This window comes from Lathyrus oleraceus, chromosome 5, assembly GCF_024323335.1.
Source record: "Lathyrus oleraceus cultivar Zhongwan6 chromosome 5, CAAS_Psat_ZW6_1.0, whole genome shotgun sequence".
Classification (NCBI taxonomy): Eukaryota; Viridiplantae; Streptophyta; class Magnoliopsida; order Fabales; family Fabaceae; genus Lathyrus; species Lathyrus oleraceus.
In genome coordinates this window covers 51,237,449-51,264,261 of record NC_066583.1, presented here as the reverse complement: position 1 = coordinate 51,264,261, position 26,813 = coordinate 51,237,449, and the positions used below count along the sequence as shown (strand labels likewise).

At 41.4% G+C, this 26,813-nt stretch overlaps 1 protein-coding gene across 1 annotated transcript in view; it reads right to left on the bottom strand.

Annotated features, from left to right (window-relative positions):
* Positions 1-228: 228 nt before the first annotated feature.
* The window catches only part of LOC127078672 (uncharacterized), a 38,326-nt gene continuing 11,741 nt past the window's right edge, over positions 229-26,813 (bottom strand). The window contains exon 2 of the mRNA XM_051019105.1: positions 229-879. Coding sequence (XP_050875062.1) covers positions 229-879 — 651 coding nt within the window. The remainder of the gene's footprint in view (positions 880-26,813) is intronic.

The following is a 26,813-nucleotide window of genomic DNA, read 5'->3' as shown; positions in this document are numbered from 1 at the left end:
TGTCCATTAGCATGGAGTCTTTCACAACCTTCATGGATTTCTGTTACGATCATGTCTGATTTGTGTTTATCCACGCATCTGAGCGGGGACCGAGTCATAATTCCTTTTGTACAATACGTTACCACTCAGGAAGAACTTTGCTGATAGTTTCCTCAGAGTCTTCTTATCTGTAATGGACATGTTCTCGGGATACTCTTATTTCTCTAGATACCTTTTGATGTCGTATAACTAAGGTTTATCATCGGTTTCTCCCTCAGTTTCTAAACAATATGCTAGTTCATCCAGGTGTTTGATTCTTATGGAGGGTGCTTCATTGCCCCACTTAGCTTGGAACATGGAAGACAAAGTAGCCATAACATCTGCTAGTTTATTTTCTTCCATAAGAATATGATGAAAATTGATTTTATCAAAGTAGGGAATCAACTTCAATACATGTTTCTTGTATCGAATCAACTTATGGCCACGAGTTTCACATTCCCCCTTGATTTGACTGATCAATAAAGCTAAACCTTTGTATACCTTAAGGATTTTAATCCTTAGATCAATGGCTGCTTCATTTTCGAAGATACATGCTTCATATTCTGCCATGTTTTTGGTGTAGTCGAAACATAATCTTGCTATGAAAGGAATATGAAAGCCTTCTGGAGAAGTGATGATTTCTCCGATGCCATGACCTTGTGCATTTGAAGCACCATTGAACACGAGTGTCCATCGCGATTCTAGTTCGTGTCCTTCGTCAGGGCCAGGGATTTCATAGTCTCTGATAAATAGGATATCTTCATCTGGAAAGTCAAACCTCATAGGCTTATAACCCTTCATAGGTTGATGAGCGAGATAATCTGACAACACACTCCCTTTGATGGCTTTTTGAGTGACATACTAGATATCATATTCAGTCAATAGAATTTTCCATCAAGTTATTCTTCTAGTGACAGTAGGCTTTTCGAATATATACTTAATTGGATCCATTTTGGATATCAATAAAGTAGTATGACTGACCGTGTATTTCCTTAGGCGTTGAGTAACCCATGCTAGAGCGCAACAAGTCTTCTCTAAAAGTGAGTATCTGGTCTCACAATCAGTGAATTTCTTGCTTAGATAATATATGGTGTGTTCTTTCAGCTTATGTTATCATGTTGACCAAGTACACAACCTATTGATTCATCTAATATTGTAAGATACATTATCAGTGGCCCACCCAAAATCGATGTTATTAGTATCGATGGTTCTTGCAAGTATTTCTTTATTCTGTCGAATTCCCCTTGGCAATCGCCGTTCCACTCGATCGTTTGATTTTTTCTCAGTAATTTGAATATTGGTTCATAGGTAGGCGCCAGATGGGAGATGAACCTTGAGATGTAGTTTAGTCTACCCAGGAAGCCTCAGACTTCCTTTTCTGTTTTAGGAGGTGGCATGTCTTGAATAGCTCGAACCTTGTCAGGATCGACTTCAATGCCTCGTTGACTGACGATGAAACCTTGAATTTTACCAGATCTAACCGCGAAGGTGAATTTTGCAGGATTTTAACGAGGGTTGTACTTCTAGAGTCTAGCAAACAGTTTCCTCAGGTGGTCAAGATGTTTGTCTTTAGTTTTGGATTTGGCAATCATGTTTCTGTCGCGGTTGGAAAAATACAGAGTCGCCACCATCTTTTATTTGTTCCCAAGGAACAGAGAAATAATGATAAAACCTAAAAGGTAAGGATACATCATTAGGTTTCTAGAGTATGTTGACCATCTTAGAAATCAAAGATAAATCATCATCATCATATGAGTCTTCATCAGAACCTTCTGATTCTTCTTCAACTTGATATGCTCTTGTTTTTTCAGGCTTGGACTTTAGCGCAACAAATTTACCTCGCTTCTGAGGTTCATCTTCCTCGAGCTCAATCTTGTGGCTTCTTAAAGAACTATCAAGTTCTTAAGGACTAATACTTTTAATATCATTTTCCAACTTCAAAGTAGTTACCATAGGTGTCACACCCCGATTTTGACCCTGAATCACCAATTAACACATTCGTCATAGTCGTTGCATCTTTGCATATCATAACATGCATTCCATACCGCATAATTCCTAGAATGTCAGTCGAAATAAAATTTCGGATTTACAGACAAATCGGTTGAATCAATTATCAAATGTGTGTCAAAACAGCGGGCGAAAAAGTTTCAAAATCAAACTTGAAGACATCAGTTTTATTAATCTACGTTTCACGTAGTTTAACCTGGTATGCTCGATTTATTTTTTAGCTAATTTTTAGGTCACATTTTGGTCCGTCTGAGAATTAAACCGGTAATTTTTCATTTCAAAATTGGCTCAAATGCTGTATATTTTCTAGGGGTTTATTTTGCACTGATCATTGTGGTGCAACCGTTTTAATTTTTTGAGCACTTTTACGCCCAATTTTTATCCATTTTGAGTCTTTTTATTTTTATCTTATTATCAACACGTTCATAAAAAATAAATAGAATTGTCTATGCTTTCGTTTCGACTTAATTTTAATTATTTAGATTAATCTATTTATTTTTGATTTGTTTTCTTAAAACTCATTTATTTCACTATTTTTAGTCATTAAGGGCAATATTGAAATTTTATTAAAATAAGTAAACCCTATTTTCAATTATATATATATATATATATATATATATATATATATATATATATATATATATATATATATATATATATATATATATATATACATATATATATATAACATGTTACTGAAAGAAAGGGAGACACACGAAGCCAATCCAAAACACACCCACAACGGTGCATCCCTTTGGTTCCAATGTTTTCTCTCAGTCATTTTGAAAAAAATACAAATTCGCTAAGGAGGATAGCTGCCCATTGGTAACCTTCACACTCTATCTCTCAGTATTTTTCTTTGAAGCAAAAAATAAAGAGTTTCTTCTATAACCTCATATGATCACCAATATTCCACCCACCATCATATCACTACGATAACCTCATTATCTCTATTTCCATTTCAAACTAGAATTTTTTTTTAAGAAGATTAGATCTTCTTTTCTCACGTGACAGAGAGTGAACCAAACACACCTCTTCAATTATACCATATATTCCTCTCCACACCTATATGGCTCACCTTTAGAAACTCAAACCTCTAACTTCCATGTATATTCACTTTTAGTTATTTAATTTTATAATACATCTATACTTTCAATTTTATTATTGGTTTGAGTTATATATATATATATATATATATATATATATATATATATATATATATATATATATATATATATATATATATATATATATATATATATATATATATATATATATATATATATATATATATATATATATATATATATATATATATATAGATATATGAAGGAGAATTGCGGTCCAAAATGCAGCGGAAATTAAAATTTTCTCCTTAGAGATCCTTACGAATGGTCATGATCAGTGATAGAATATTTACCTCTTGTGACGATTGAAACCTTTGGTGCAGATCTCTTGTGACAATCAAAACCTTTGATGCAGATCCACGAAGCGATCACGAACGTTGAACGATGACAACGTCTCTACTCAGTCCACACGAACGGATTCCTTCAATCTCAGTGCTAGCTGGTACGAATGAAGGCTTTGAGTAAGAGAGAGAGAGAGAAAGAGAGAAAACGAAAATAATGCAACCGCAATGAATGCTTCTGCACAAGGGTTCTATTTATAGAACCACTTGTGTGGGCTTCAAGCTAAAAAGCCCACTTAAGTGTATTTTGGCCCATATCTTATAATATGCCCAAAATCACTTAAACTCATGGTACCTTACCATATTTCGTATTCTACTCAAGTACACCGTACCTTACGATGTTCTATAATTCACTTAAGGGCATCGTACCTTACGGTATTCCTTAGTTACTCTATCTCTCATCAATCTGTCCTTTGTGTGTGACCCTGTAGGTTTTCGTGACGTTGACAATTATATTAAATCACGCATTTAACATAATAAACAGTGAGCGGTATCTAGCAACACATCACTGCTACCCAAGACACGAAAATGTCATGTGATCTGACAATTCCTTCTGTGATAATACTTATGTGTATAATTACCCTTTTGCCCTTATGTCTATATTGAACACAAGGCATAGACCGTGTCATCCTTGTCCAGTTCAATATTGGGCCCATAGACATTTATCCTGTTATGCAGGATGGGCAAATTCCATCTAGGTCACTCATGTCCCTCAGCATGCTTTGTGGAGTACCCATCAACTGTCTTTATGGTTATCCAGTTACGGACAACGTTGGATCAGCAATAAAGCACTCGACTCCACATCTAGGATCCATAGTGGTTTCAGGTCGAAGAGTGGTATACACCATTATCACCATGAGAATAACTTATGACACTTTGCATAACTTTCTATATAGTATTCTCATAGCGGGTCAATCCGGTATAAATATTACTCCTAATATTCATACCTATGTTTAAGACTTGATAACTCTTTATCCATAATCCATGAGATGTGATCATCAGTCTACAAACATAATAGTCTTAATGCTTTAATGTTATCCCACTTCACACTAAAGCTCGACTACAGATACTTTAATAATAGTGTCCTTATGTTTAATGTGTTCTCATGATTAAGTCACACCTAATACATTAAACGGACTATCTATTCCAGAGATTTTATTAATCAACCATAATAAAGAAAAAGCCTTTTATTGTTCGATACAAGTACCAAAAGTATTAGCCTCTAGGGCTTACACCAACAATCTCCCACTAGCACTAGAGCCAATCAGGCATACCCCGTATGCCCATTGATCTAGTATGGCCATCATGCTTCTGCTGCGCAAGAGGCTTTGTCAGTGGGTCAGCTATATTGTCAAGTGTAGGTACTTTACATATTTTTACATCTCCTCTATCTATTATCTCTCGAATGAGATGATAACGCCTGAGTATGTGTTTGGATCGTCGGTGAGATCTAGGCTCCTTAGCTTGTGCGTGTAGCACCTCAAATTTGCACCTATCATTGTACATACATTCTCATATTAAGTCATAGCATAGCATGGTCCACTGCATAGCATTGCATTGTCTCTTTGCCTCAAGTGCAAGCCAATCAGAAGAATTAGGTCAAACTGATCAGGAGATCAGTCAACCAAGCAAGCAAGTGCATTTCTCAAGGAGCCAAGGCCCTAGGGTTTGTCCAACAAGTTCACATGACTTGGAGATCCATTTGAAGTGTTTTGGTCAGGGATTGAAGGCTCAGAGGTCATCAGTTCATACACAGACAGTCAAAAACCCTAGACAGTCAACAGTCAGTCAAAGCAGTAGATGGTGGCCATTCTTGTGGAATTTGGGCACCATGATCAATAATCAAGAGTTCATATGTCTTGGGACATCATTTGAAGTCAAGCTCTCAAGGAATTAGGGTTTGGAATTCACCAGAAGAGGTTCAGTCAGCCAGAAACCCTAAAAGTCAACTGTTGGTCAACTGTGGTTGATTTTATGGTTTTGATGGATGGATTTGGTTTGAGAGAGCTTATTCATGTCCAAATAGTCCTCATATATCATGTCAAACACTATCATGGAAGAATTTGAAGCCAAATCAGAAATTTCCAAAAATGGAAACTGGACCTGTAACTGAAACCTGTCAAAAATGGAAAGTCTTGATCCTCAAACTTACATCATGATACAAGCTTCAAATGAATTTTTGCCCAACATGAAAGTTGAAGATCTTGTTCTCCCATTTCCAAAAAGTCCAAGAACTCTCAATTCCCATGTGTGGTTGGCAAGTTATGATCGAATCGATTTCAGAAAATCTTGAACTTCAAAAGGCCATATCTCTCAAACCGTTTGGCCATTTTTGGTGGGGTTTTTTCCTACAAGTCACATTTGATCCCCTCTTTCCAAAAATATAAATTTCATGAGCCAAAACTTAACCAATCAAAATGGCATTTTTTGACCTATCTCATTTAAATGCAAGTTTGACCAATGTTTGACTTTTTGATATAATCATTTTTCTAACATTTGGCCAATTGAAATAGCTCAGAAATGTCATTTAAAATGTGTTTGCAAGCTCAATTATGCAGTACATATGGCCATTCTTTAACTTGCTTGAAATTTGGACAAAAGGACACTTTCATCATGCTAATCCATACTATCCACCATACCTTGCTTTGTACTTCTCTAAAACAGAATTTTAGAAGCACATTTGCTGTCAATTGAAACACATCTTGCAGCCCATAACCAACAGAAAAAGAAGCCATGCCAACTTGCTTGAATTTTGGAAGGAAGAACATGTTCTCACCAAATTCATCTCACAAACCATGCTTTGTACCATGACAGCAGAATTTCTCCATGATGTTTCTGTCATGGGTAACACTTAGCAGCCATTTGACAGCAGAAGAAAGCATGGATCACTCACTCAAAAAACTGCACCTTGCTGTTGCATTTCAAAGACAGAAACTTGACTCATTCATTCATGCTAGAAAAAACCACTTTGGCCATTTTTCTAAAAACTGTCAAAACTCCAAAGAGAAGGCTTTGCTTGATACACTAATATTCCATCATTTCCTGTCACTAAAAAAAAAACCTGCTAGCAACCATCCAACAGCAGAAACATACTTCACTCATTTTCTTAAACTTCATTCTTGCATTTTTCCATTTTCTGTCCAAAACACAAAAGAACCAACCCTGCCTTGCCAAAAGCAACATGAAAGAGCAGATTATGGTCATTTTCCTGTCATGTGAAACCCTACTAGCTGCATAACACAAAGCCATGGCTCACTCATCCTAAAAACTGCATTCAGTTTGCTTTGGCATTTTAGAATTTTCTGTCAAAAACACCCTAAGAACCAAACCCTGCTAACAGCCACAAGACAGCAGACCAAAACTTGACATTCCCTCAAACTTCATCTTGGGTGCAGGTATGATTTTCTGTCCAAAAAGAAACTTCCAAGAGAAGAAAAGCCTGGCCTTGCTTGAGACCATATCAAACACCATTTTCTGTCATACATTAAAACCTCAATAGCAGCCATACACAGCAGAAATCACTCATTTCTCTCAAAGTTCATTTTGCATTTTTCAATTTCCTGTCCAAAACTCCCAAAGGACAAACTTTGCCTGGCTTTAAAGCAGTGTCCAAGCAACATTTTGGACCTGTTTGCAACCATGTTTTTCCACCTGTAAAAAGCTTCTTGCAGCACTGTTATTGCAGCCACCATTCCATGACAGTCCAAGTTTGAAATCTCACCAAGCCATTCCTGAGCCAAACTCCTCCATTCATTCATCATTGGAAGGCTTCTACAGCATCTGTTTCAGGCCAAGAGGACCAGAACCACACTGTTTCTCATTCTGCTTCAAAATTGGTAAAAATTCGACTTTCACCATTCTAAAATCCATGCTATGCTTATTGAAGTTCCTTGTATGCTGATTCTGTTGATATTTGAATCGTGTGAAATGGCCTTGTATTGAGTGAGAACTTTGATTCTTAAGTTTCATGAGCAAGTATGTTCTTGGTCATTTCTTGTTGTGTAGCTCAAATTAATAAAAACCAAGCCTGAATTTGGATCATATGTGGTTTGCTGATTTGATTACCATGCTCCTTTCCCATTTCTGGGAATTTTGTTCTTCATGATGAAGAACGTGTACTGTTCATTCAAACCCTAGGGAGATTTGCCCAGAAATCTTGAACCCCCATGCCTTGCTACTGTACCCGCGCCCCAACCAATAGAATTATTTCGTTCAGGGGCCAAAACGGCCGTGTTTTGATTAGTGAATCCCAAATTTACAAAAGTGCCATTCTCCTTTATTAATCCAAATTAATTTCACATTTTAATCACCAATCTTGCAAAAATCATAACTTGCTCATTTTTAGTCCAAATCTAATGGGATTTTTTGTGTTGCCTTCCTCATGATCCCTAGTTTTTTATCATTATTTTTTCCAGAATTTTTGGATGAGTGGTTTTTAAATGGCCTTAGGGTTTGTGACATGTGACCAAATTTTGTACACTTTGCCAAATCAATTGTGAAATGATGAGAATGTATCCAATGGCTCCCAAATTTTTTGTGCTTAAACTATACACACTCATGGTGATTTTGGTGTAGAGTTTGTGAATTTATCATTGCTGGTTTGTGAGATATGATTTTTTGAATTAGGGTGTGACAATTTGTGTCACACCATTGATGTCCAACTTCATGATTTTCATTACCATGCTTCTTGACCTCCAATTGATCTGATTTTTTGCATGAACCTACTCTTGTATGTCTAGTTTACATGTGAATTTTCTTGGAATTATTTGTGGCATTTCCTAATTGTTTGAGATTTTCTCCCCTGCTTGGTCATATGTTGACTTTTTGTGACACTTGTTCCCATTTCATTTGTGAAATTCTCATACTTTATTGGATGGACATGAAATTTGATATGTGATAACTAGACATCCTCATCTTTGCCATGGCTTTGGTCCCATTCATTTATCATACACCATCTCTGATTTATGATTTTTCTAAGTTGATGCATGTTTGGTTGACTTCTTTGAGCATGTTCAAAATTGCTTTGACTTTCTGATTTTCATTGACTGCCTTCCACTTGTCCAAATAAAATGAAATTTGACATGATTACCATGCTGTGGGTTGTGATTGATCATGATTTATTTGGTGATTTTTGGAATTGATTATGATTGCTTTTGAGTTAAGTCTTGCTGTTGACTTCTATGAGCTTCTGTTTGCAACACTTTGACCTAATTTGTTCATGAAATGATGATGATGATTGATATGAATGTGAACCCAATTGGTTGTGTTTCTTAATGGTTTGAACATGATTTTGGATGCTTGCCCTTTGCTGTTTTGGCTTTCTCATTCATTTTGGACCCTAGGCTTGCCCTAGTGGTCCTGTTACTCACATCTGAGCTCGTGTTTTCAGGTTGACCAACAAATGACCAATGAGACCAATTCTTTTTGATTGAGCTTGCTCAAATATCATTGTCTAACTTTGTTTGTTTTGTAGGTGGCTTGGCTCACATGCCTTAAGCCTTGTGCCTTGCACATTCACTTGCTTGTGTTGACTGGTTGATATCTGTTTCATTTTCATTTAACTTTGACTTGTATACTAACTGTGCTTGACTGATTTCAGGTACTTTAGTTGCTTTTAGTTCCTTGTGAACTTTTGCTTTGCTTTGCTTGTATAAGCAATTTGCATTGAGGTATGTCTCTTTTTCTTCATGTAGTCTGGAAGACCTGGCTTGTTACTTGGCCAGGCAACTGTCTGAAGTCCTCCTTAAGAGGCAATGTTTGTGACTGTTTACTTTTGTCCTTGCATAGAGTCAAAGTCCTCCTAAGTGAAGAGGCAATTGGTGGAAGGTAGGGATATGCAATCTATCCCCCACTATTCATGTTGTGTCTTCTGTTTTGCTCACACCACTGTGTTGATGCATTACAGATAAAAACCCAAGATCTTGTGCAATTGCACAGTTGAGTCAGTTTTAAATGTGTAGAAGGGTTCCCACTTTCTGAACCCACACATTCTTGTCTTGAGCTCTCCCCGGCCAGGGATAAGAGCTGTGAAGTCTTACCTTCACTCACCTTTCATATGCTTCACCTTAGCCCCTCAATGGCAAGGTTAAGAGCACATTCACCCAGTTCCAGAGGTTTGTTTGTTGAGGTTGATATGACCCCTCGACTAAAACCTAACCCTTGTTTGAGCCACTTGCTTGTGTATAGTGTGTGCTATCTGTGCTTGTAGGATGGTTTGACTTGCTTCCTGTGCAAGTTAGGATTGTTTGACTTGCTTCCTGTGCAAGTTAGGTTTTGCTTGGCTTGCTTCCTGTGCAAGTTAGGTGTGTGTGTGGCTTGCTTCCTGTGCAAGTCATGACTAGGATAGGTTGGCTCCCTGTGCCAGTTAGCTAGAAACCTTAACTTAGGGATGAATTTGCATGATAACATCTAGGCTCGAGTCGTAGTCTCCCTAGTTGTGTCTCCCTCTGTTATCTGGTTAGGCTAGTCCTTTATCCCTCCGTAGGGGAACTACATCGCCCTGATCTTCATACCAGATGAAGTATGTAGGCAGGAGATTGAGTTGATCTCTCCGGGCGCCCTTCTTTCTTTTTTGTGTGTGTTGTCTGACAGTTGCTAGGCTCGAGTGCCTGACTCCTTAGCAATTTGTTGTCTGTCTGTTTGAGAGTGTGCTTGACAGTTATAGGCTCGAGTCCCCGACTCCCTATTAACTTGTTGCGTTATTGTGTGCTTGGAAGCTGATGTAAGTCCATCGAGTGGCAGTTAGGTTCCAGTGTGCGTGCGTTTGGTTCGGATGCTGATGTAAGTCCAGTGGTTGGCAGTCAGGCTCCACGTTTGCTTCTTTGTGTGTGTTTTGGTTCGGATGCTGATGTAAGTCCAGTGATTGGCATTCAGGCTCCACGTTTGCCTTTGTTTGTGTTGGTTTGTGTGTGTGTCAGCCGAGCTACGAATGCTCTGATTCTTCTCTCGTCCGAGGAGATACGTATGCATAGGATGCGATATCCTAGCGAGCATGTGTCGTTTCCCCAGTCCGAACTACTTCGACTCTGATGTCTATGCCTGATAGACTAAGTAGGCCCAGGATGCGACATCCTGCCGAGTCAGTTTCAGTCAGTTTCTTTTGTCTCTTTCAGCCAGTGTGTGTGAGTGTTCGAGCAGTGTTATAGCGACCATTTATCCTTCCTTTTGTGCGTGGATCCCGTCGAGTACGACGGATGCGTAGGGGTGCTAATACCTTCCCTTCGCATAACCGACTCCCGAACCCATTCTCTTTGGTCGCGAGACCATGTTCTTTCCAGGTTTACTCTGAGCGTTTCCTTTCCCTATTTTGGGATAAATAACGCACGGTGGCGGCTCTGTTGTTCTTGTTTTCCCGCCGGTTTTTCGCGTGATGCGACAGCTGGCGACTCTGCTGGGGATATAATAGAGAAGTTGACCTGTGCTGGTCCATCTTCCCTAAGCGAGTCTCTCCTAGCGCTCTCTAGGTTAGGGTTTTGGTTGCTGTTTGTTGTTGTATTTATTGCATTCATTTGTATATATTTGCATTTACTGTTTGCATTTGTTATTTGCTTATGTTTGCATTCATTCACATTCATTATTCACCTAGCTGGTTGTCTGTTTCTCTCTGTTGGGGTGGGAGTTACATGAGGTAAAAGGCCCAATACCCAGGCTATGAGTGAAATCTAGGAAACCTAGGAATAGAGTGATTCATGGGAAGCGGGTGGTATTGCGCCACTTAGCAGAACATTGATATCACGAGCAGTTCAGACCCTGGTGGGACATTATCGTTACATACTTCGGGTGTGTATATGATGATGTTCTGCGAAAGGTTATTTATGCTGCGTTTCTCTCGACCTTACCCTGGCCTAGATGACACCCGTGAGTGGGGAGGGAATGATCATTATTACAGGTACAGTTGGTGACTTGTTGGTGACTTGTTGGTGACTTGTTGGTGACTTGTGATCCTGTTGATGACTATTGGTTCAGAATTTTGGGGTCTCAGATGACTTTGGGTTTCAGATGAATTTGTGGTTCCGAGTTCAAGCCGAAGCTTTGATCCTGTGTTCTGAGAGACACAGCCAACCAGTCGTGTCTGCATCATTTGCATCATAGCATATTTATTTTTCAAAAGAAACGCAATAAAAAAGATACAAAAAAAAAGAAGAAAAGAAAAGAAAAGAAAAAACAAAAAAAACTAATCCCTGCATGCATATCATTTCTCAGGTACATTCCAGAGCTTGTTCACTGATAGAGATGGCAACAGTCCCAGAGTTGAAGCGGAAGACTTGTTCCTACAGCTTTCACCGTGAACCTTTGACGTCTCTGATTGAGTTGAGCAACCTTATGACCAGTGGTAACCAGAAGGGGTTTGTTGACCAGTATGGAGATATTCTGACACTGTTGAAGATGGTAGTCGATCCGGTGCCGTTGCAGACTCTTCTACAGTTCTATGACCCAGAGCTTCATTGTTTCACCTTTCAAGATTATCAGTTGGCGCCTACTCTTGAGGAGTACTCCATTCTGCTGAGTGTCCCGGTCCGGTATCAGGTTCCTTTCTTGGATGTGCCCAAGGAGGTTGATCTCAGAGTTGTTGCCAGAGTTCTCCATTTGGGTATCAAGGAAGTCAGTGATAGTTGGAAGTCCAGCGGGGATGTTGTAGGATTGCCTTTGAAGTTTCTGTTGAGGGTATCTAGAGAAGAAGCAGAGAAGGGAAGTTGGGAAGCCTTTCATGCTCTGTTGGCCGTCATGATCTATGGGATCGTCCTGTTTCCGAGTATGCCAAATTTTGTTGACTATGCTGCAGTCAGTATTTTCATTGGAGGAAATCCAGTTCCTACTCTGTTGGCTGACACTTACTATGCTATTCACAGTAGGCATGGTAAGGGTGGGGCTATCAGGTGTTGTCTCCCGCTTTTGCTCAGATGGTTCTTGTCTCTTCTGCCAGTCAGTGGACCTTTTGTGGATGCTCAGAGCACGCATAAGTGGACTCAGAGGGTTATGTCTCTTACTTCCTATGATATCAGGTGGCAATCTTACCGGATGGATGTGCGTAACGTCATTATGAGCTGTGGAGGATTCCGTAATGTGCCACTCGTAGGGACTAGGGGTTGTATCAATTACAACCCGGTTCTTTCTCTTCGCCAGTTGGGGTTTGTGATGAAGGGAAGACCACTTGAGGCTGAGGTAGCTGAAAGTGTGTATTTTGAGAAGCAGAGTGACCCGGATAGATTGGAGCAGATAGGAAGAGCTTGGAAGTCTATTGGTATGAAGGATGGATCTGTCTTAGGGAAGAAGTTTGCCGTTGCTATGCCCGATTACACTAATTGGGTCAAGGAGAGAGTAGAAACTTTGTTGTTACCCTATGATAGGATGGAGCCGTTGCAGGAGCAACCACCTTTGGTACTTGCTGATAGTGTGCCTGCAGAGCACTACAAGCAAGCCCTGATGGAGAATCGTCGTTTGAGAGGGAAGGAGCAAGATACCCAGTTGGAGCTGTACAAAGCCAAAGCTGATAGGTTAAACTTGGCTCATCAACTCCGAGGAGTGCGAGAAGAAGATGCTAGCAGACTGAGAAGCAAGAAGAGATCCTACGAGGAGATGGAGAGCATGTTAGATGCAGAACACCGGGAGTGCTTGAGGCTGCAGAGGGTTGAGGCCAGCTATCAGAAGAAGATCAGAGACTTGGAGAAACAACTCAGAGATAAAGACATCCAGTTGAAGAAGGAAGTAGACTTGAGACAGGCATCAGAGGACCACCTTGGAGGAGAAGTCTTGGAGCTGAGAAGACAGTTGAAAGAGAAGATCACTCCTTTACCAGATTGTTCAGAATGCTCGCTGTTGATCGACCAGTGTCATTACCTGAAGACCCTCATTCCTGAAGACCGCCTGTCTTAGTTGCATCTCTGTTGATTATTTTATTGAATCACCTCCAGGCTTGTTGGATGGGATTCATTTGCTTGTAATCCGTCTTTGGATCTTTTTGCTGAGAATCACCTCCAGGCTTGTTGGATGGGATTCTTTTTCTTTGTACTCTGATTATTCGGATATTCTGCTGATCTTGGTTGTATGACTCTTCTACCTTTATCCATATGTAAGGTTGTCAGTATTTCCCTGTTGCTTTCATTTTTCCTGTATCTGGTTGTTCTCTTGTTGCTGCAGGTTGCCATATTTTCAGGATGGGTCAGGCTCTTTGAATGCCTGAGAAATGAGCATATCATGTGCATCATACGCATCATTAGCATCATACTCATATCATTTTGCATAACAGGTGTTCTTGGTCGTGACTTCTCACTCTTGGTTCCTGTTCAGGCAGGATAGCTGATCAACGTCCGCACCGCTACTCAACAAGACTAAATCAACAGAGAGGTATGGATCAAGTTCAAGCTGAGTTGGCTGAGATGAAGGCTAACATGGCCCAGTTTATGAATATGATGCAAGGGGTTGCGCAAGGTCAGGAAGAGCTTCGAGCCATGGTTCAGAGACAAGAGGCTGCAATTCCACCGGTCAACCATGCTCCGCCAGAGGGAGGCCCAGTCAATGATAACAATGTTGCTGCTGCTGTACCCATCAACAACTATGCTGTAGGTGATGAGTTGGGGGGAATTCGAATCAACGGTCAACCTATTGTTCCAGAGGCCGCTAATGCCAGAGTAGTCCGTGCTCCGGCCCGTAATCCTGTTCCGATTGTTGACAGACAAGAGGACATGTTCTCTCTGCTCAGTGAAGACGAAGACGTTCTGGGAAGGGTTAATGAGAGAGACCGTAAAGTTGAAGCTCTTGCTGAGAAGATCCGTGCTATGGAAAGTCAGAATTCTCTCGGTTTTGATGTTACTAATATGGGGTTGGTGGAAGGTTTGAAAATCCCTCACAAGTTCAAAGCACCGTCCTTCGACAAATACAACGGTACTTCTTGCCCTCGCACCCATGTGCAGGCTTATTATCGAAAGATCTCTGCGTATACAGATGATGAAAAGATGTGGATGTATTTTTTCCAAGATAGTCTATCTGGGGCTTCTTTGGACTGGTACATGGAATTGAAGAGAGATTCTATCCGCTGTTGGAGGGATCTGGGTGAGGCCTTCTTGAGGCAGTATAAACATAACATGGACATGGCACCGAGCCGGACTCAGCTGCAGAGTCTTTGTCAGAAATCCAATGAAAGCTTCAAGGAGTATGCCCAGAGGTGGCGTGAACTGGCTGCTAGAGTTCAACCCCCTATGCTGGAGAGGGAGCTGACAGATATGTTTATCGGTACTCTTCAAGGTGTGTTTATGGACCGGATGGGGAGCTGCCCATTCGGTAGTTTTTCTGATGTTGTCATTTGTGGAGAGAGGACTGAGAGCTTGATTAAAACTGGGAAGATCCAAGATGCTGGTTCCTCTTCTTCTAAGAAGCCGTTTGCTGGGGCACCTCGTCGAAGAGAAGGTGAAACTAATGCTGTTCAACACCGCAGAGATCAGAACAGAATTGAATACCGTCAAGCTGCTGCAGTGACCATTCCGGCACCTCAACCTCGTCAACAACAACAACAAAGAGTTCAACAACCGCAACAACAACAACAACAGCAACGGCCGTATCAGCCCAAACAAAGGATGCCTGATCGACGTTTTGATTCGATACCTATGTCGTACGCCGAACTGCTGCCCGAACTACTCAGGTTGGGGATGGTTGAGTTGCGTACAATGGCTCCGCCTACAGTATTGCCTCCTGGGTATGACGCCAACGTCCGTTGTGACTTTCACTCTGGGGCACCAGGGCATCATACTGAGAAGTGTCGGGCCCTCCAGCACAAGGTTCAAGATTTGATCGATGCCAAAGCAATCAACTTCGCTCCAGTGCCTAACGTCGTAAACAACCCTATGCCTCAGCATGGTGGGCATAGAGTGAACAATATTGAGGGGAAAGAAGCTGAAGATCTGGTTGTTAATGTTGATGATGTTCAGACTTCTCTGCTAGTTGTGAAGGGCCGTCTGCTGAATGGGGGTGTCTACTCGGGCTGTGATGAGGATTGTTTGGGCTGTGCAGAATCTGAGAATGGTTGCGACCAGTTAAGGGCCGGTATCCAGGGTATGATGGATGAGGGTTGTTTGCAATTCAGTAGGGCTGTAAAAGATCGTGGGACAGTGTCAACTATCACCATTTACTTTAAACCGTCTGAAGAACGTGGACAAAGGGTCGTTAGTGCACCTGCAGCAAATGGTACCCCAGTTACCATCCCCGTGCCTGTAACCATCAGTGCTCCAACTACTATCGTTGCGTCTGGAAGAAGGGCTGTTGAGAATAGTAGAGCCGTGCCGTGGAAGTATGATAATGCTCACCGCAGTTACAGAAGGGCTGAAAGTCAGACAAGACCAGTGAATCAAACTCCAGTGACAATTGGTTTACCGAATAGAGTTCCTGCAACTGTTGGTCCGGCTGTGGATAATGTAGGGGGTCCAGGAGGTTTTACCAGAAGCGGTCGTCTGTTCGCACCGCAGCCTTTGAGGGACAATAATGCTGAGGCTCTCGCCAGAGCAAAGGGTAAGCAAGCTGTGGTTGAGGAAGAGCCTGTTCAGAAGGAAGCGCCCGAGGGGTCATTTGAGAAGGACGTGGAGGAGTTTATGAAAATAATCAAGAAGAGCGACTACAAGATTGTAGATCAGTTGAATCAAACTCCGTCCAAGATTTCTATACTTTCACTGTTGATGTGCTCTGAGGCGCACCGTAATGCCTTGCTGAAGATGTTGAATCTGGCTTACGTGCCTCAGGAGATTTCTGTCAATCAACTGGAGGGTGTGATGGCCAATGTGAGCACCAGGCATGGTGTAGGATTCACCAATTTAGACTTACCGCCTGAAGGGCGAAACCATAACAAAGCCTTGCACATCACCATGGAGTGCAAGGGGGCAGTGTTGTCTCACGTATTGGTAGACACCGGGTCGTCGCTGAATGTGTTGCCTAAGCAGATTTTGAGGAAGATTGATGCGGAAGGGTTCGTGCTTAATCCCAGTGATCTGATCGTTCGTGCTTTCGACGGATCCAAACGTTCTGTGTGTGGAGAAGTTACCTTGCCTGTGAAGATAGGTCCTGAGGTATTCGATATCATCTTCTATGTTATGGACATACAGCCCGCCTACAGCTGTCTATTGGGGCGTCCATGGATTCATGCAGCAGGGGCAGTCTCGTCGACTCTCCATCAAAAGCTCAAGTATGTCTGGAACGGTCAGATTGTGACTGTATGCGGTGAAGAAGAGATTCTGGTGAGTCATCTATCCTCGTTCAAATATGTTGAGGTGGATGGTGAGATCCACGAAACCTTATGCCAGGCGTTTGAGACTGTGGCTCTTGAGAAAGTGGCGTACGCTGAGCAGAGGAAGTCAGGTGCTTCAATTACTTCTTACAAGCAGGCTAAAGAGGTTGTTGATTCTGGCAAAGCTGAAGGCTGGGGCAAGATGGTGGACTTGCCTGTCAAAGAAGACAAATTTGGTGTTGGTTACGAGCCTCTCCAAGCAGAGCAGAATGGTCAAGCGGGTCCGAGTACCTTTACCAGCGCTGGGCTGATGAATCATGGCGACGTCTCTGCAACCGGTAGTGAAGACTGTGACAGTGATTATGATTTGGACAACTGGGTTCGCCCGTGTGCACCAGAGGGGTTTATCAACAACTGGACGGCTGAAGAAGTGGTTCAAGTTACTCTTCTGACAGAGTAATTTTCTGTTGTTTTGTCATTTTTGCATGAAAATCCTACGTTCTGCCCAGGGCGTAGTGATTCATTGTAGGGCCTCATCATGTTTTAATGATTATCATTAATGAAGGTCATTTTTTGAAATCAAGCTTTGTGATCCCTGTCTTTCAATTTTTTTGTTTTCATCTTTTTCAAAAACAATAAAAATGGCAATGTTTTTGTTTTTTGTGACTTTATTGAACTCTTTTTCTAAAACAAAGCATTAAACATGCAGAAGCGATCTTATGGCATTCACTATGAACAGTTCTGTTATGGCTCAGTATGATTTCGACAATCCCATCTACCAAGCTGAAGAGGAAAGTGAGGAAGACTGTGAACTCCCTGCAGAATTGGTCAGATTGCTGAAGCAGGAGGAAAGGGTCATCCAACCTCATCAGGAGGAATTGGAGGTTGTTAATTTGGGTACTGAGGACGCCAAAAGAGAAATCAAGATTGGGGCTGCTTTAGAGGACTCTGTCAAGAGGAGGCTGATTGAGATGCTGAGAGAGTATGTGGAGATATTCGCCTGGTCGTATCAAGATATGCCTGGTTTGGATACAGACATTGTGGTGCACCGATTACCTCTTAGAGAAGGGTGTCCTGCGGTCAAGCAGAAGCTTCGTAGAACGAGTCCTGACATGGCAACTAAGATCAAGGAAGAGGTTCAGAAGCAGTGGGATGCAGGTTTTTTGGCTGTTACAAATTATCCCCCATGGGTGGCCAACATCGTTCCTGTGCCGAAGAAGGATGGCAAAGTCAGAATGTGTGTCGATTACCGGGATTTGAATAGAGCGAGTCCGAAAGATGATTTCCCATTACCTCACATTGATGTATTGGTTGATAATACGGCTCAATCCTCGGTATTCTCTTTCATGGATGGTTTCTCCGGATATAATCAGATCAAGATGGCGCCGGAAGACATGGAAAAGACGACATTCATTACACCTTGGGGCACGTTCTGCTATAAGGTGATGTCATTTGGGCTAAAGAATGCTGGTGCTACCTATCAGAGGGCAATGACGACTCTCTTTCATGACATGATGCACAAAGAAATTGAAGTATACGTAGATGATATGATTGCGAAGTCGCAGACAGAAGAGGAGCACCTGGTTAATTTGCAGAAGCTGTTTGACCGGTTGAGAAAGTTCAAGCTGAGGTTGAATCCGAACAAGTGTACGTTTGGGGTGAGATCAGGGAAGCTTTTAGGCTTCATTGTCAGTGAGAAAGGGATTGAGGTTGATCCAGCGAAAGTCAAAGCTATTCAAGAGATGCCTGAACCGAAAACGGAGAAGCAAGTCCGTGGGTTTTTAGGGAGGTTGAACTACATTGCAAGGTTCATATCTCATCTAACTGCCACGTGTGAACCAATTTTCAAACTGCTCAGAAAGAATCAGGCGATCAAGTGGAATGATGACTGTCAGAAAGCTTTTGACAAGATAAAAGAGTATTTACAGAAACCTCCAATCCTTATACCTCCAGTACCAGGGAGACCTCTGATAATGTACCTGTCAGTGACTGAGAACTCGATGGGGTGTGTATTGGGACAGCATGACGAGTCTGGTTGAAAAGAGCATGCCATATACTACCTTAGCAAAAAGTTTACCGACTGTGAAACAAGATATTCATTGCTCGAGAAAACTTGCTGTGCTTTGGCCTGGGCTGCTCGCCGACTAAGGCAGTATATGTTGAACCATACTACCTTATTGATTTCTAAGATGGATCCAGTAAAATACATCTTTGAGAAACCGGCTCTCACCGGACGCGTTGCTCGTTGGCAGATGATTCTAACAGAATATGATATTCAGTACACGTCACAAAAGGCCATCAAAGGTAGTATTCTGTCAGACTACCTCGCCGAGCAGCCGATTGAAGATTATCAGCCGATGATGTTTGAATTCCCTGATGAAGACATCATGTATCTGAAGATGAAAGATTGCGAAGAGCCTCTTGTCGAGGAAGGACCGGATCCTGATGACAAATGGACACTGATGTTTGATGGGGCTGTGAATATGAACGGTAACGGTGTTGGGGCAGTATTGATCAATCCTAAAGGTGCTCATATACCTTTTTCTGCCAGATTGACGTTTGACGTCACCAACAACGAAGCTGAGTATGAGGCTTGTATCATGGGAATAGAAGAAGCCATTGACCTGAGGATCAAAACACTTGACATATTTGGAGATTCAGCTCTAGTGGTCAATCAAGTCAATGGAGATTGGAATACGAATCAGCCGCATTTGATTCCGTATAGAGATTACACCAGAAGAATACTGACGTTCTTCAAGAAAGTGAAGTTGTATCATGTCCCCCGGGATGAGAATCAAATGGCCGATGCCTTGGCTACTTTGTCGTCTATGATCAAAGTTCATTGGTGGAATCATGTGCCACATGTTGCGGTGAATCGACTCGAGAGGCCTGCGTATGTGTTTGTAGCCGAGTCTGTTGTGATTGGTGAGAAGCCGTGGTATTATGACATCAAGAATTTCCTCAAGACTCAGGAGTATCCTGAAGGTGCATCGAAGAATGACAAGAAAACCCTGAGAAGGCTAGCTGGAAGCTTCTATTTGAATCAGGATGATGTGCTGTATAAGAGAAACTTTGACATGGTCTTGCTCAGATGTGTGGACAGACCCGAGGCGGACATGTTAATGCAGGAAGTTCATGAAGGTTCCTTCGGTACTCATGCCGGCGGACATGCAATGGCTAAGAAATTGTTGAGAGCGGGTTATTACTGGATGACTATGGAATCCGATTGTTTCAAGTATGCTCGGAAGTGCCATAAGTGTCAAATCTATGCTGATAAGATGCATGTACCACTAAGCCCTCTGAATGTCATGAATTCGCCTTGGCCGTTTGCCATGTGGGGCATTGATATGATTGGGAAGATTGAGCCTACTGCTTCGAATGGACATCGCTTCATCTTGGTGGCGATTGACTATTTCACCAAGTGGGTGGAAGCAGCTTCCTATGCTAACGTTACCAAACAAGTGGTTACCCGGTTCATCAAGAAAGAAATCATATGTCGTTATGGAGTTCCTGAGAGAATCATCACTGACAATGGTTCGAATCTCAATAACAAGATGATGAAAGAGCTTTGTAAAGATTTCAAGATTGAACATCACAATTCTTCTCCTTACAGACCGAAGATGAATGGTGCTGTAGAAGCGGCAAACAAGAATATCAAGAAGATTGTGCAGAAGATGGTCGTTACGTACAAGGATTGGCATGAGATGCTGCCTTTCGCTTTGCATGGGTACCGTACCTCAGTACGCACGTCGACCGGGGCAACCCCTTACTCCCTTGTGTATGGTATGGAAGCTGTTCTACCTGTTGAAGTGGAGATTCCTTCTCTGAGAGTTTTATTGGATGTCAAGCTGGACGAAGCTGAGTGGATTCGAACAAGGTTTAACGAGTTGAGCCTTATCGAGGAGAGACGGCTAGCAGCTGTATGCCATGGACAGTTGTATCAGCAAAGGATGAAGCGAGCCTTTGATCAGAAAGTGCGTCCTCGAAGCTATCAGATCGGTGATCTAGTTTTGAAGAGGATCCTCCCTCCCGGTGCAGATAACAGGGGCAAGTGGACTCCTAATTATGAAGGTCCGTATGTTGTGAAGAAGGTCTTCTCCGGTGGAGCCTTGATGCTTACAACTATGGATGGTGAAGATTTTCCGTCTCCTGTTAACTCAGATGTAGTCAAAAAATACTTCGCATAAAATTGACCCGCTGGACAAAAAAAAGAGTCCAGACAAAAAATGGGCCTCCCGGCGAACCAAAAAAAAAACAGAAAGAAAAGGTTCGGGCAAAAGTTAGGGATAAAAATAAAAAATGCGTACACCCGGTAAGTCGAAAACCCGCAAGGGCGGCTTAGGCAAAAATGGGTATCCCGGTGGATTGAAAACCCAAAAGGGCGATCCAGGCAAAAGTTAGGGATTAAAGCGAAGACTACAGTCTGAGTTATCTGTACTTCATCGAGCTTTGTCATCTGCCGTCTCGAAAGATGTGATCCGTCCAGTCATTCTTCCCAGAAAGCAAGGAGATTGGGAGGAAAACTGATAATCTGTGAGTTATAACAGAATTGGGAAGTAGTGGATGCCGTGTTCACATTGCCATTAGGATAGATTTTTCCTTTTGTGCGCAGTTACCTCTTTCTAGGAATTGCTTCCCAATGTATTTGCCTCTTCAGGCACATTTTCAATCAATAAAAGTCGTTATTCAGATAAATAGCTCTTTGGTTTTTGTTTTTACTGTTTTGTTTGCAAAATGTCCGAATTTTTGATAAGCATTGCATATAAAAACATGAAGGCTAAACAATAGCTTGCAGGATGACAAAACATTTGAAAATCATTTTGAATGTTGAGGACACTTGAGCGTATCTTGTCCATGTATCCCCTGGGGGCACTTTGTTGCGCTGTCTTTCAGATTGGCATCAGTGAGGACGTCTCCTCAACAGATATTTTTCCCCAAGCAAGTTTGGAAGCTATCAGAGTTATGTGCCCCTGCGAAGACGTCTGTGGATAGTGCTTTCTATTCCCCAACTGATCTAAGGATTGCCTATCCCCAGCAGGCCTGTATTTGCCGATTTCCTCCCCGAGTGAGGCAGGTTCATTGAAATTTATCTCCAACATTTATCCTATCTGTGGACTGAAGGATATCCTCAGCGGAGTTTACCATTCCCCGCAGAGTATTTCCCCAAAAGGAGTCTCCCCACAGAGTCAGAGTATCTGATCATTTTGGCTCCCTAGCCAGGGTTCATTTGCATGTTGCATGTAGTAATCATTGCATCCTCAAAAATCGCGTAGCATTTCCATTCCTAAATGGAGCATTACGCCATAGAAAAATCCAAACATATGCATTCATGTGTTAACCTCACCAGACTGTATCCCCGGCAGAGGCGGATCATTTCATTCAACATCAGCACAGCAAGTCTGCTACAGTTGCTCTTGACAGCGTTCAGGATTGATATCCCCACGGCGGTTTATTTCCTCACCTGTTGGTGACAGAAAGTTTGTTTCTCCTCAGTGAGACCCCCTGCAAGTGTTCAGCCTAGCCATGTCATCTTGAGAATGTCAGTACCCTGTCAGCACCCGCGTGTGTTTGTTTTCCTTGGTGTCGGTAACACCATCTTTCGGTGATCCCCAGTCGTGCGTAAGTGTCCGTTTTTCTTTTAATGTCTGTAAACATCATCTTTCGATGTTCGTAACATCGTCCCCCTTCCCTAGTGAAGCTTTTCTCCTCTCCGTTGGTGTCGATAGACGACGAGTTTTTCCTGGTCATTCGATGATGTCTAGTTGTACCATTCCCCATGTGGATTTACCTCTCCGTTGGTTTCGATAAACGATGAGTTTTTCCCATTCGTCCGTTGACGTTTGGTTGTGTTTCTCTTATTCCCATTCATCTGTAAATGTCTGGTCGATCCTTTTTGGTGTCTGTAAACATCATCTTTCGATGTCTGTAAACGTCGAGTATTCCCATTCATCTGTAAATGTCTGGTCGATCTTTTTGGTGTCTGTAAACATCATCTTCCGATGTCTGTAAATGTCGAGTTTTATCCCATTCATCCGTCGATGTCTGGTCGAGTATTCCCATTCATCTGTAAATGTCTGGTCGATCTTTTTGGTGTCTGTAAACATCATCTTTCGATGTCTGTAAACGTCGAGTATTCCCATTCATCTGTAAATGCCTGGTCGATCTTTTTGGTGTCTGTAAACATCATCTTTCGATGTCTGTAAACATCTTCCGATGTCTGTAAACGTCGAGTTTTCTCCCATTCATCCGTTGATGTCTGGTCGAGTCCTCCCAGTCATTCATTAATGTCTGGTTACCTCTCCGTTGGTTTCGATAAACGTCGAGTTTTTCCTGGTCGTCCCCAGTTGGTTACCTCTCCGTTGGTCTTGGTAAACGTTGAGTTTTTCCCATTTCGTCCGTCGACGAATGGTTGTGTCCTTTCCAGTTATTCAATAACGTCTGGTTACCTCTCCGTTGGTTCCGATAAACGTCGAGTTTTTTTTTCCTAGTTGTCCGTTGGCATCTAGTTGAGATTTCTTTCCCCCATTCATCGTCGTTGCGATGTCTGGATGTGGCTGTACCCTTTGAAAACAAAAAAAAAAACAAAAAAAATATACCCAGTAATAAGTATCATATCCAGCAGAGTGCAAATTTTCCGGTTCTTGGTATTCAATCCCTGTTTACCCTGAAAGTCTGACAGCCGTTGCTCTCATCCATTCGGGTTCCCAGCTGATTGAATAGGGGCAGCTGTAGCACCTCAAATTTGCACCTATCATTGTACATACATTCTCATATTAAGTCATAGCATAGCATGGTCCACTGCATAGCATTGCATTGTCTCTTTGCCTCAAGTGCAAGCCAATCAGAAGAATTAGGTCAAACTGATCAGGAGATCAGTCAACCAAGCAAGCAAGTGCATTTCTCAAGGAGCCAAGGCCCTAGGGTTTGTCCAACAAGTTCACATGACTTGGAGATCCATTTGAAGTGTTTTGGTCAGGGATTGAAGGCTCAGAGGTCATCAGTTCATACACAGACAGTCAAAAACCCTAGACACTCAACAGTCAGTCAAAGCAGTAGATGGTGGCCATTCTTGTGGAATTTGGGCACCATGATCAATAATCAAGAGTTCATATGTCTTGGGAAATCATTTGAAGTCAAGCTCTCAAGGAATTAGGGTTTGGAATTCACCAGAAGAGGTTCAGTCAGCCAGAAACCCTAAAAGTCAACTGTTGGTCAACTGTGGTTGATTTTATGGTTTTGATGGATGGATTTGGTTTGAGAGAGCTTATTCATGTCCAAATAGTCCTCATATATCATGTCAAACACTATCATGGAAGAATTTGAAGCCAAATCAGAAATTTCCAAAAATGGAAACTGGACCTGTAATTGAAACCTGCCAAAAATGGAAAGTCTTGATCCTCAAACTTACATCATGATACAAGCTTCAAATGAATTTTTGCCCAACATGAAAGTTGAAGATCTTGTTCTCCCATTTCCAAAAAGTCCAAGAACTCTCAATTCCCATGTGTGGTTGGCAAGTTATGATCGAATCGATTTCAGAAAATCTTGAACTTCAAAAGGCCATATCTCTCAAACCGTTTGGCCATTTTTGGTGGGGTTTTTTCCTACAAGTCACATTTGATCCCCTCTTTCCAAAAATATAAATTTCATGAGCCAAAACTTAACCAATCAAAATGGCATTTTTTGACCTATCTCATTTAAATGCAAGTTTGACCAATGTTTGACTTTTTGATATAATCATTTTTCTAACATTTGGCCAATTGAAATAGCTCAGAAATGTCATTTAAAATGTGTTTGCAAGCTCAATTATGCAGTACATATGGCCATTCTTTAACTTGCTTGAAATTTGGACAAAAGGACACTTTCATCATGCTAATCCATACTATCCACCATACCTTGCTTTGTACTTCTCTAAAACAGAATTTTAGAAGCACATTTGCTGTCAATTGAAACACATCTTGCAGCCCATAACCAACAGAAAAAGAAGCCATGCCAACTTGCTTGAATTTTGGAAGGAAGAACATGTTCTCACCAAATTCATCTCACAAACCATGCTTTGTACCATGACAGCAGAATTTCTCCATGATGTTTCTGTCATGGGTAACACTTAGCAGCCATTTGACAGCAGAAGAAAGCATGGCTCACTCACTCAAAAAACTGCACCTTGCTGTTGCATTTCAAAGACAGAAACTTGACTCATTCATTCATGCTAGAAAAAACCACTTTGGCCATTTTTCTAAAAACTGTCAAAACTCCAAAGAGAAGGCTTTGCTTGATACACTAATATTCCATCATTTCCTGTCACTAAAAAAAAAACCTGCTAGCAACCATCCAACAGCAGAAACATACTTCACTCATTTTCTTAAACTTCATTCTTGCATTTTTCCATTTTCTGTCCAAAACACAAAAGAACCAACCCTGCCTTGCCAAAAGCAACATGAAAGAGCAGATTATGGTCATTTTCCTGTCATGTGAAACCCTACTAGCTGCATAACACAAAGCCATGGCTCACTCATCCTAAAAACTGCATTCAGTTTGCTTTGGCATTTTAGAATTTTCTGTCAAAAACACCCTAAGAACCAAACCCTACTAACAGCCACAAGACAGCAGACCAAAACTTGACATTCCCTCAAACTTCATCTTGGGTGCAGGTATGATTTTCTGTCCAAAAAGAAACTTCCAAGAGAAGAAAAGCCTGGCCTTGCTTGAGACCATATCAAACACCATTTTCTGTCATACATTAAAACCTCAATAGCAGCCATACACAGCAGAAATCACTCATTTCTCTCAAAGTTCATTTTGCATTTTTCAATTTCCTGTCCAAAACTCCCAAAGGACAAACTTTGCCTGGCTTTAAAGCAGTGTCCAAGCAACATTTTGGACCTGTTTGCAACCATGTTTTTCCACCTGTAAAAAGCTTCTTGCAGCACTGTTATTGCAGCCACCATTCCATGACAGTCCAAGTTTGAAATCTCACCAAGCCATTCCTGAGCCAAACTCCTCCATTCATTCATCATTGGAAGGCTTCTACAGCATCTGTTTCAGGCCAAGAGGACCAGAACCACACTGTTTCTCATTCTGCTTCAAAATTGGTAAAAATTCGACTTTCACCATTCTAAAATCCATGCTATGCTTATTGAAGTTCCTTGTATGCTGATTCTGTTGATATTTGAATCGTGTGAAATGGCCTTGTATTGAGTGAGAACTTTGATTCTTAAGTTTCATGAGCAAGTATGTTCTTGGTCATTTCTTGTTGTGTAGCTCAAATTAATAAAAACCAAGCCTGGATTTGGATCATATGTGGTTTGCTGATTTGATTACCATGCTCCTTTCCCATTTCTGGGAATTTTGTTCTTCATGATGAAGAACGTGTACTGTTCATTCAAACCCTAGGGAGATTTGCCCAGAAATCTTGAACCCCCATGCCTTGCTACTGTACCCGCGCCCCAACCAATAGAATTATTTCGTTCAGGGGCCAAAACGGCCGTGTTTTGATTAGTGAATCCCAAATTTACAAAAGTGCCATTCTCCTTTATTAATCCAAATTAATTTCACATTTTAATCACCAATCTTGCAAAAATCATAACTTGCTCATTTTTAGTCCAAATCTAATGGGATTTTTTGTGTTGCCTTCCTCATGATCCCTAGTTTTTTATCATTATTTTTTCCAGAATTTTTGGATGAGTGGTTTTTAAATGGCCTTAGGGTTTGTGACATGTGACCAAATTTTGTACACTTTGCCAAATCAATTGTGAAATGATGAGAATGTATCCAATGGCTCCCAAATTTTTTGTGCTTAAACTATACACACTCATGGTGATTTTGGTGTAGAGTTTGTGAATTTATCATTGCTGGTTTGTGAGATATGATTTTTTGAATTAGGGTGTGACAATTTGTGTCACACCATTGATGTCCAACTTCATGATTTTCATTACCATGCTTCTTGACCTCCAATTGATCTGATTTTTTGCATGAACCTACTCTTGTATGTCTAGTTTACATGTGAATTTTCTTGGAATTATTTGTGGCATTTCCTAATTGTTTGAGATTTTCTCCCCTGCTTGGTCATATGTTGACTTTTTGTGACACTTGTTCCCATTTCATTTGTGAAAT